An 11592-nucleotide genomic window follows, 5' to 3' on the forward strand; every position below is an offset into this window, starting at 1 on the left:
CATTGTTTGTTCTGCTGCTAGGTATTCAGAATTTCACAAATTCACCCTGTGACCTGGTTGGTAGTGGGACCATATATTCTGTGTGCAAACTTGGAGTAGCACAGATTACTTTCTTATTTTGAGTACATTTATTTGGTAATTTTTTTCAGGTAACACAACTATATGAATTTCTTGTTTTGAGCCAATGTTTTTGGTGAGACTTCTTTAAGGCAATGGAGGAAGATAACAAAACTAAATAAAGTGTCATCCCATGCGTGTTTTTCAGATGTCCTTTGCACTTAAATGCAATTCATAATACTTTAGAAGACAATAAAATTCCATTAATTGAGTCAAAATAGTTTTAAAGAAGTAATATTTTATTGACTTGTCTGAAGTTTGCCAGGTTACAAAATGGAAAAAAAAAACAACTACTAATGTAGCAGAAAGTTATGCATTAGCAGTAGGAAAAACTTTCCTCCCATAAAAGCCTATGATAGTTCTAGTGGAGGAAAGTGTGAAAAAGACAGTACGTGTTTATTCCTGGGGATCAGTGACAACAGCAGTGGTTGAGTAGGAGAAAGGGCTGAGGAGAGCGGCGATGGTGTAGTGGCGGTGACCGGAATCATTAGCAGTGAACACCACCTGGAAAAGGGAACACTCGTGGTCATGATGAACAGCAATACAGCCAAAGCTCCTTTATTAACAACTAGGCAGCACACCCCACTTCATCTGCAGAGCACTTTGCTGGTCCTGCTCAGTGCTTTTACCCCGCTGAAGGAAGGGTGATGCTTCCCGTTACTTTGTGATTGCCAAGGACTGAGATATTTGTGACAATTGGGCTGAGGTCCACAGAGAGCCTCAGCTGTGGTGAAGCTGGATGGAAATACCCACACCTGAGCCAGGCAAACTGCTTTGTGATGTGGAATAGGAGGCTAAGGGGGAGGTATCTCAAATGACCAGTAAGAAAGACAGGGGTGAAATTCCACCTAGGGAATTTAAATACAACTCCTGTGTGATTTGGCCAAACAAGGCAGGCAGCTGGAGCCCAAAGCTATTTTCTGTACTTCAGTGCCCCCTCCTGTTTTTAAGACAACTGGTGATGTGTCAGTTTTTGCATTAAGAACTGAGTGGCTAGATTTGCCAGAACAAGGAGAGACCCTTACCCTAAGACAATTCAAATATTCTGCTCTTCAAATTAGTCCAATGGGACATGGGACATCCAATTCCCAGGAAAGTATTGTCACCTGGGTTAAATTCCAGCTTTCCTTAGCCTACTATTTGATCTATTTTCTAAACCGTGAGGCACTTTCTATAAGGAGACTAGAGAGTTCTCTTCTACAACAAAATCTAAGCTTCTGAGGACTGTACACTTCAGTTACTCTGTCAGTCCGTCCCTGAACTCTCCCCACTTCCCAGGCTAGTGTGTTGGCCTGTAGGCTATTATGTCAAGGAAAAGCTTCTTCAGCCTAGCTGGAACAATCTCAGTCAGGCACTTTTAAGCACCTTCTGAGGTGTAGCATTTACAACTTTCAGACATACAAATGGTTAGGGAATACTTTTGAGGTTTCATTTTTTGACCTAAATCACCCAAATGGCACCTCAGACTTAATGGACCTGGGACTCAGTAATTTCCTTTAGTCTTCCACTAGAGCTCCATGAACTTGTGGTTTGAAATGTTCTACAACACCACCAGCAGCTGTTCCGGAGTACTTAAGTTGGGGAACCTTAAATTTAATGACAGATTAAGCCTGAAGAATTTAAACAGATTTTTTTCCTTTCCCACTATGGTTATTTATTTACTTATTTTATACCTTCTTTATTTTAGTTGTGTATTTTGGTACTGAACATCATTAAAAAAAAAAGGCACACAGGTTTTTCCTGTAATTACATGTCATTAGAATTCAGGGATTTTCATGTGACTGATATAGGTGAAATACCTCTGATTTAAGCATAGCTTATTTTCTATAAAATTAGGCTTTCCAAATCTCTCAATTCCTTCAGCATCAGTAAAAGCAGTCTTTTTTTTGTTTGTTTGGTTTTTTTTGTTTGTTTTTGTTTTTATAAACACTGTCTACTATTGAATAATGTATCTCTTTTCAAGCAAGATTCCGTGGGTGAATGGGCACAGCTATGTTTTGAAAGACCTGTGTCAGCATTTGCAGGGAATTTGGCTCCTTCCTGTGATTTAGCTGGATGTTTACTGCCTTTATTTCCCAGTGCTGTGTGGCAGTGAACCACTTCACTGTGTGTTGCTGCTCCTTCAGTATTAAAGGGCTGTGTTTGCTTTTTCCAGCTGATACCACTACACAGACAGTGTGTACTGGTTATAAAGGACATTTGCCACTACTCACATCAGCATATTCATGGAATGCAGAAAGCCCGAGCGCCTTCCAGTAGGAGCTGGTTTCAAACTTCACCATGTATTTTCCCTCTACAAACTGTTCTTCTGTCGTGAGCTCGTGAATCTCCCCATACTCTGTGGTTTTCCTGTAATTATTAAATACTTATATAAATATTTTATACTATCATTTAAACAGAAATAGACAGTGTGGAATATTAAATAGCAGAGATGCCAAATTCTACGTTGTGCAGCCTAATTATCTGAAATAATTCCTTCCATACATTTCAGAGTCCGTCCTTGTTACCAACTCACCCATATACATCACAAATCAAAGCTAGCTGGTTTAAGGTCCCTCTTTTAGTATCATGTTTAACTTGTACCAAATGTTCTCTGGAACCAAAGGTTACTGTCTTAGGAGAAGGAATGTCATGATGAGAGGCAAGATGCCAAATCTCAAAATAAAACTAAGGAGAGAGAGACATTTTATTGGGAAATTATTTTGTTCTCTAGTTATTAGCACAGTGGATCTGGAGTTTATTCCTATACACTGATGTGATTTTATGTGACCCTTAGTGGTAATGTCTTGGAAAAGCAATTTAGCATCATAAGATTTTAATAATTTGAATTACAATACCTTGGTCAAAAAGCAGGGGCCTCTTCCACTGGGTACCAAATAAATGAGCAATAGGAATTCCCAGCTCAGAGCTTATGTGCTCAGCTCAGAACAAAAAACTGTGGATGTAGAAACTCCAGCAGTAAGAAGGGAGTATAGCCAGCATTGCAACCTATTTGTTTGAAAAAGGAGGCTTTTCAAGCTTTGTATGACAGCTGCTTAAATATTTACATACTTAGCTCCTAAACCCCATTTATCTCTTTCCCCTCCTTTTACTTAGTTTCTGATTTTTTGACCTTTTGTGTTTGTTTGTTTTTGTTTGGGTCTTTTTCTGCTGAAAATACTTATTTTATAGCACTTACAAATATATTTATAAATATATATTTATAGCACTTCATAACAACATGATTTAGTTGAAGGAAAAATGAAGAAAGCCTTGACTGGGAGAACTAGTGGAACTTTCCTGTCTTATGGCAAGTACTAACTGCGTAGGCAGAAAACAAACTTGAGGAGGAGAGGAAGTGGAGAAGCTGTGACATCCTGCTTTTCTAGGACAGAATCAGTTGTGCTATTGGACTTTTCTTTCCTGGTCTCTTTCTCCTCCACCTTATTTGTAATCTTTGGTTAATCATGGTAAATAAAAAAAGACTGAACTACAGAGATTTTGCTTGAATTAAGAGGTAGCAGGATTGAAAATCCCATGCTTATTTTAATTTTTCTTATTTGTCAAGATTGACAAGATCTCACTGATCCAATACAAGTATAATCAAGTGTATCCAGGGCAGATCAAACCTGCAGAGAATCAAAGTCCTATTTGAAATAAGTATCACAATCAGTTTGTAAAATGTATGCATCTGTTTTCTTTTAGTTTAATTAGTAATTTCTTTTTTGATCTATATTGCTTTAGTAAAATAAGAAAAAATTCATTTGTGAGCGTCCTTGAAGCTGTGAAACAGAATTACTGAGATACTGCAGAACAGAGAAATTAGCAATCCACATACTTCTGCCTATAACCTGGATAGTCCAAACAATCAATTAAAAGGAAAAATGGTGTCTGCCTCAAAATCTTTGTTCAGAAAACCAAATTAGTTTTAGTTTGAGAAAAGTATGGATGGAGCTGGAATGGTGCTTTCCCTCAGGGGCACTGCTCCAGAGTGTCAGATGTTAACCATCCAGAACAGCTGGGAAACTTGGAAACAAGAGCTCACTTGAAAAGGCATGCCCACTACCAGAAGTTAATGGCACTTTCTTTCAATTATTAAGTGGTAGCCATTCAGTACAACTGGTCTCACAAGAAACCCTTCAGCTTCACTGCTGCACTGACAGACAATAGGACAGTGTGTGATTCAGAGCCTGGAGAGGATTAGCATTCAGCACTGGTAGCAAAATGCTGTGACTGCTTCTGAACAGCACTTGTATTTCTGAGTGGGGGACTAAATATAACATGGTTCCTTATTCCTAATAGCATGTGGACTGCCAGCATCTGGTGTAAGATGGACAGTTAAATTAAAAAGCTGTGCTTTATCCAGTGAAGTTACTGCAGTGCCAGCCCATACTGCAATCCTGACCCTCTTTTTGACTATCTGGACCTTAGTTGTATATTGTGGCCAGGTTAAATCTCCACTGTCTTTACAATGATGTTTATGAACTCTTAGGACATACTGCACTGAGATAAAATGTGCTGTCAGATGCAGACTGATGAGGAAATATCTCAGGAACACAAGCTCTTATTTTGGAGTTTAAAAAACAAAAAAACCCCAAAAAAACCCCAAAAAAAACCCCAAAAAAAAAAAAAAAACCAAAACCAACCGAAAAAAAAGGAGGGTTGGAGAACCACTTCAAATACACAGAAGTCTTCTCTTTCATGACTTGTAACACGGTCATGGTTACAAGTGGGTAACTACTTGCTAAAAAAATGTGACTGACTGCAACTCTTGAACCACATGATGAGACCTATATTTCCAAAAACTTGTGAGGAGTGAAATCAAAGTTAGTCATAGGAGGAGCTCATATAGAATACAAATAACATGTTCTGTGCCCTAAACCCTTCTCTACTATGTTATGCTCAAGTTATCTCTTCTTGCATATTTTTAGCTAGAGTAATTTTGAAATAAACCTATAAATAAAGTCATCTCCTACTATTCTAACTCTCCCACTGCCCCTTAAACACCATTACTCAAATTCAACAGTTGCTAAGTACATTTTCTTAATCCCATGAAGTGTGCTTGTGCGGTGGTGTGTTTTTCTTTCATTTGATATTTGTTTAATATCTGTTTCCCCCCCCCAACCCCCCTTTCCCTGCCCCTTTCCCTAGAACCTTCCCTGTCATTCATTCTAGCCCCCTCCTCAGCTTCCAGATGTTAGTTCTGCCCTAAACTCCTCCCCTGCTATTCCCTCATTGGTTACTGTTCCTACACCCGTCCTCCTGAGTTCTGTATAAAACCTTTGCCCCCCCGCCCGCCGGGGTCTTGGGGCTCATGGAATAAAACCATCTCGTTCCCCCCCCAAGTCCCGTGTCGCCTTCGTCTGTCCCTGCGCGCCACGAACTGAAACTGCAGAGCTTGCGGGGGAAAGCGGCCGCCCGTTCTCTTCCCTCACCGCCCAGCACGGCTCGGAGTGCCGCGGCGAGGAGCGCATGCCGCGCCTCAACATATGGTAGCAGAGGATGGTTCCCTCCTTCGTCTTGTAAAAAAAACGGGCAAATTTGTGGGGGCGCCCGCCTCACAGAAGAAGAAGGAAAGAAGAGGAACATCTACGGCCGTAAAAGCTCTGCCTGATGCTATGAGGAGCTGAGCGCCGAGCGAAAAAGATTGAGGCTCCGGGACCTCTTTGTTCTCGCCATCTTCCCGCCCGGGAGCAGCCGCGCTGCACGGGCAGCCGGGCTGCAGAGCTTTTTGGCGGGCAGACTTACCCGAGAACACAGAGGGCGGTTTTGGCAGCGGCTCGGGGGAGCCTGAAGAGGGGCTGACCGAGAAGAGGTTCATTCCTCGGTCAGCATCTGCAGCGAGACCACCGGAGGCTGATAGTGGCCGAAACCAAGGCTTCGGGGACGAGTCTTGGTTTAACGGGAACACCCAGGCTTCCGGAAGGGCCAAAACCGGGAAGGAACATCCCCAGTTTTTAGCGCGACTTTTCCATCGAGTCGAGGAGAAGATTCAAGCCATCTCCGTCCGAGCCTGCAAGGTAAGGTAGGCTACACGGGGTGGGGGTCGCCCCGACGGACGGCTGGGTCTGCCACCTTTTTTTTTCTCGCGTTTTAACCCCCGTCTGCGCCCAGACTGGGGCTGTAGCCGTGCATGTCCCTGGCAAGCGGGTGGGTTTTCCTTTTCTGGGAGAAGCTAGCACTGAGTGCTATCCTTCGCCTAGTCTTCTGTGGGGACCTAGATTAGATCGCTTTTTCTTCTCCTCGAAAAAGTTGTCTTCTCTATCCTCCCCTCCCCATTCTGGGCTGGACGGAGGGGGTAGAAAAGACACCAGTAGGGATCAGCTAAGAAGACGACACGTTAGCTATAGGAGAGTTGTTAAAAGGGGCCCTTTACACCCACGCATTGCGCCGACATCCAGCTGCGTCGGGCGGCCCCCCCCCCCTCCTATAAATTTCCCCTTTTTGCTTCTGTGAAGCTCCCTATGCCCCCATCCCCTCGGACTTTCCTAAAACCCTTTCCTATCCTCCCTTGGGGATTGCTGTGGCCGAGCCGCCCCAAGTGCCCTGCCGGACACTGCTCAGGCCAAGTGCAGTGTGCCCGGCACCCCTCTCAAGATGGCGCTGGCCACGCCGCTCGGGACCCATTTCCCGCCTTGACCCTTCTTTTCCGCCCCTGGTTTCCCGCCAGTCCCATCTCTCCCCCAATAGCCCTGCACCGTCCCTGCACGAGGCTAGTCCCTGTTGGGGGAGGCGGGGTTGGATATTCCCCATCCTTCTTCGGGCTCGTCCTCCGGGGGGAGGGTCGGGAGGGATCTTCTCCCGAGGAAATGGAGCCGAAACCCGGGACTGAGGATCCGTCATTTTGTCTTCCCCCTGAAATGGCGGCGCCCCGGTCCACCCCTTACCGATACCCCCTGTTAATCATGGCAATCACTAATTAAGTGATTGTCTGATTCCCCTATCCTATTCCTTAATGTACCCTACCCAATACTCCTTTTTATTTAACTACGAATTCCTCTTTTTGCTTTTGATTATTTTTGAATAATCTGTTTGTTGAGTTATATTTTATAGAAAAAAAAAAAAATCATCCCAGTTAATTATTACTCAAGATATTATGCCCACCTCTCAAACGGACATTCAAATTGAACAAACCACATCGCTATCCGCTGACTCTGCTTTAAAACAAGCGCCGTTATCCGCTGACTCTGCTTTAAGAATTTAAGAAGCTGAACATCGCAAACGCCGCGACGCAGCAAATTCTAAATCAGATGAAGTCACAAATCCTGCTGTGCTTTGTACCCTTAATTTGGACTCTCATTTAAGACAATTTTATATACTCCAGATGAAGTTTTTATATGTTTCATATGTTATAATCACAATTAGTTTATCATTTTTTAATGTCTTTCAATTTATGTTTTTTTAATAATATGTAATGTTACAATTTGATTTTATATTAAGTTGTTTTGTTATAATTATAATTAATTCAGTCTTTTCTGATATTTTTTAACTTAAAGGCTGTGTTTAACCATTATTGCTACAGGAATCACTCAGCTACTATATCGCTTCAGGCTTGCTGCATTGCTGCGAAATTTAAAAATTTATTAGTTATATTTAGTTGATCTTTTATTATATTTAATTCCAATAATTCCATTTAATTATTTTATTCAAATTAGATAGTTATAATTTTAATCATTCTAATTAAATTTTTTAGTTTAATTTCTGTCAATTATTTCATTCTATTTCAATTATTTACATTATTTACATTATTTTAAATTATTACTCAAAACAGCAAAACAGCAAGTTTTGTGCAGTCTTGTGTCTAATTTAAGCTGTTACTACTCTTCCTGCCCTATAAATGCAATAATGTGTCTTTCATGTCCTTTAAGTAATTTACAATGTTATCATATGATTTTATATTATTTGCATGTTTTATTAATTTGCTTAAACCACAAAATTCTCCTTCTTTTTGTAAAGTAAAAGAGGAAGATGCGGTGGTGTGTTTTTCTTTCATTTGATATTTGTTTAATATCTGTTTCCCCCCCCCAACCCCCCTTTCCCTGCCCCTTTCCCTAGAACCTTCCCTGTCATTCATTCTAGCCCCCTCCTCAGCTTCCAGATGTTAGTTCTGCCCTAAACTCCTCCCCTGCTATTCCCTCATTGGTTACTGTTCCTACACCCGTCCTCCTGAGTTCTGTATAAAACCTTTGCCCCCCCGCCCGCCGGGGTCTTGGGGCTCATGGAATAAAACCATCTCGTTCCCCCCCCAAGTCCCGTGTCGCCTTCGTCTATCCCTGCGCGCCACGAACTGAAACTGCAGAGCTTGCGGGGGAAAGCGGCCGCCCGTTCTCTTCCCTCACCGCCCAGCACGGCTCGGAGTGCCGCGGCGAGGAGCGCATGCCGCGCCTCAACATGCTTGCAAAGTAAAAATAAGAAAACAAAGTAGTAAAAACATAACTACAACAGACATTTGCACAAAATCTAACTTTCTCATATGTATCTGCTAGTTATTGTAACTTCAAAATGTTATTCACCTGACAGGAGTATTTACAGATTGTGTTCCTGGATTTCATTCATATTTTCAGCTGTTTTTACACAGGGAAATTTTAGCTTTCCAAAAAGAATAAAATTGTAATTGTACATGAAAACTCGGTTCAAACAACTGTCATCACCTAAAGTCAATGGTATCACTGAAAGCAGCCTTGGTTATGATGCAAGTCAAGAAAAATGTCAAAATCTTTACAGCAATAAAAGTTGTGATTTAATGTTCATTCACTGCCACCCCCCAGCAAAATGGTTCTCACTTGCCTAGAGTTAATCTTCTCAATTTATGTTTAAGAAGATGTAATTAAATTTTCTTAAGTATACTAACCTAAAGTGTCAGCAGAAGTTGCCTAAGAACTACAGGATTTGTCTCCATGGACTTGTTGAGAGCAGGGTTGCAAACTGAACAGGAAAACGCTGTTATGCCCCAGAAGTGAGGGCATTTAAAAATGACATTACATTTCTCTTATTCTTCTGTAAATTGTATTTTGTATTAGCTGTTAAACAGTACTTGATGAAACATTTTAAATAATTTGGTTTTCTAATAATGAAAGGGATGCTCACTAGGGATGTTATCTTTGTCTCTGCTTTCCTTGAAAAAAATGTGTCACTTTTCATGGAGTTTTTCTGTTCATCAAAGTATATAAATCCATTTTAGGAGTAATTTATTCTTAGGTTAACACTCAGCACTTGGAAGTGGAGTTCTTTGTTTTTTTCACTCTTGTAAATTTTCTTTCAACTTTTCAAAGGCGAAAAGGGTTTTTTGTTTTCAATATATAAAAATAAACCATTCAGATGGAGAGAAAGTTATCTCTCCTTGCAGTCTTCTTCTTGGTTTTTTTCTTTTTTTTCCTGCTGCTTATATGTAAATCATGCTATAAAAAATCCTGGTAATAGACAGTTAAATGTACAGTTGACTCCTGTCCATTCTTGTGCCTATAATTGTGTTCTTGAATATTCTGCTGCTACTGGAGACTTCTCTTGAGTTATTTAAATATCTGATTCAATGAATTCTTGCAATGAAAGTAAAATGACTAAATACTTCAGCTATTTGAATTTTAGTAAACTGTGTTCTACTGTTACTCATACACCTGTCACAGACTGAAGGAATTATTTTATGACGCTCTGTGATGTCCTAAGGTATTTGTAAGGATGCTGGGTATCTGTTGGTATTGGTCTGTCATTCTAGAAAAAGATATTCAGAGCTAGAGAAATGGCCTCAAATTGTGGAGATTTTGCTTCTGTGTTGTGTTATAATAGGGCTCTTTAAAACTTTCTTATCAAGGAGTTTCTTCCAACCAGCACATTTGGTACACAGCAGAAGATGCATATTGCAATTATTATTTGCATGTGTGCAGAAAAAGCTTACAGAGAGGATTTTGCATGTGACTGCTGCAAATAAAGCTCTATATCCATTGCATATGGAGATAGGTTAGTCTGGATTACCTATAAAATGCTGGTAAATATTCTTTTTTCTTTCTATAGAAAGAAAAGATAATACTGAAGCTAGGAGAAAAAAAAAGTATTAAAACTAGTCCCTTACAGAGATAAAATGAGCATCTGAACATATTTTTGCAATTAGCATTTCAGTTACGGATGAGTTTCACTTAAATCTAATGGATTTGAGATCAGAAATCATGTACTGTGAACATTGATAGGGTGGTACACATCAGGAAACATATCTCTGTTTTGATCAGAGCTCCATTCCATTAACTCCTCAATTGCTTGTCCAAGGCACCTTGAAAATGACTCCAGAAGACCACACAACTTACCCAACAGCAAAGTCCTGCCAGCTTCCATCTTCAGCCTGTTTAAAAACTTTAACAGTTACATCAGATGCAGGGCTTCCTCTGACTGCATCCAGCACTTTCACCATAAGAGGGCATTTGGAATCAACAGAGCCATGGGAGACCTTGGGAAAAGGAGAAGTTGTATAGGAACTGTTCAGCAAACCTGCAAAAACCTTCTCCCAAAGAAAAGATAGATGCTAATTGCAGAATTACCATTCACTTAAAACCAAGTTCTCTGACAAATGCTGTTCAAAGCTAATTTCCAAATATCTATTTCTTAAGCAGAATGTCTTAGAACTTTATACTGATACTTTATTACACACACACAGATTGCTTGATCAATATTTAGAGTTGCTCTAAATGTCTCTAGGAAAATGGTACAATATTATACCTTTCTAATGAGATCACAAATATGAAAATAGTAAATTCTTTTAAGTGCAGACACAGTATGTTATCTAGGGAAACCAACAAAGAAATACATACAGTATCCTAAGATTGCTATCCCTCTCTTAGGCTTCATTACATTATAAGGAATCCTTAGTCATACCTCTTTTGGTGAAGCTTGCTCTTAATTGAGAATGCAGGATGTGAGTCATGAACAGATGGAAACAAAGGAAAAGAAAAGGTCACAACACCTAGATCCCTGACCCTTCCATAATATCTTAAAATAGGTAGGTAAATGGCAAGAAAAGAAAGAAGTTTCAAGAATTCTGAAGATGCTACTATAAAAAAAAAAAAACAAACCAGGAATAACATTCTGACAAAGCTCAATGGTTACAGAATTTCATGGATGAGGAGGATGCTAGTCATCTAGAAAATCCAGATTATCATTCTTATAATGATTTGGTTTGAATACAAAGAAACTCACCAGTGGTGCAGCTTCAGAGAAAAATACCAGTCCAGCTAAGAAAACAAAGAGCGCAGACTGAAAGGCCATTCTGCTTGCTGTTAGTGAGCCTTGGTGCCAGCAGCCGGGAGCTGAGGGGATTTGGGATTTTATAGCCAATCCAACAACTGAACAGGCTGCTTATTGGGTGCCCATATGACTCCAAAACTGCTGATTCTGATTATTTGCTTAGTAAATAGCCCAATCCTAGAGTCAGTCCATTGCTTCATGGCACTGCCATTGAAGTCAATGGAAGGACTGCAGGATCACTAGAGAAAAGAAAATAAGTAACGGAAA

The 11592-nt window shown here is 40.4% G+C and overlaps 1 protein-coding gene across 1 annotated transcript; it reads right to left on the reverse strand.

Annotated features, from left to right (window-relative positions):
• Positions 1-335: 335 nt before the first annotated feature.
• On the reverse strand, positions 336-11409 carry LOC110468129 (transthyretin). Its single transcript, XM_021525735.2, has 4 exons — positions 11278-11409; positions 10392-10531; positions 2331-2466; positions 336-621 (listed from the first exon to the last, which is right to left on the reverse strand). Exons 1-4 carry the CDS (start codon positions 11344-11346, stop codon positions 514-516), a joined length of 453 nt encoding a protein of 150 aa, XP_021381410.1. The 5' UTR covers positions 11347-11409; the 3' UTR covers positions 336-513.
• Positions 11410-11592: the final 183 nt, after the last annotated feature.

Source organism: Lonchura striata, chromosome 1, assembly GCF_046129695.1.
Source record: "Lonchura striata isolate bLonStr1 chromosome 1, bLonStr1.mat, whole genome shotgun sequence".
Taxonomy (NCBI): domain Eukaryota; kingdom Metazoa; phylum Chordata; class Aves; order Passeriformes; family Estrildidae; genus Lonchura; species Lonchura striata.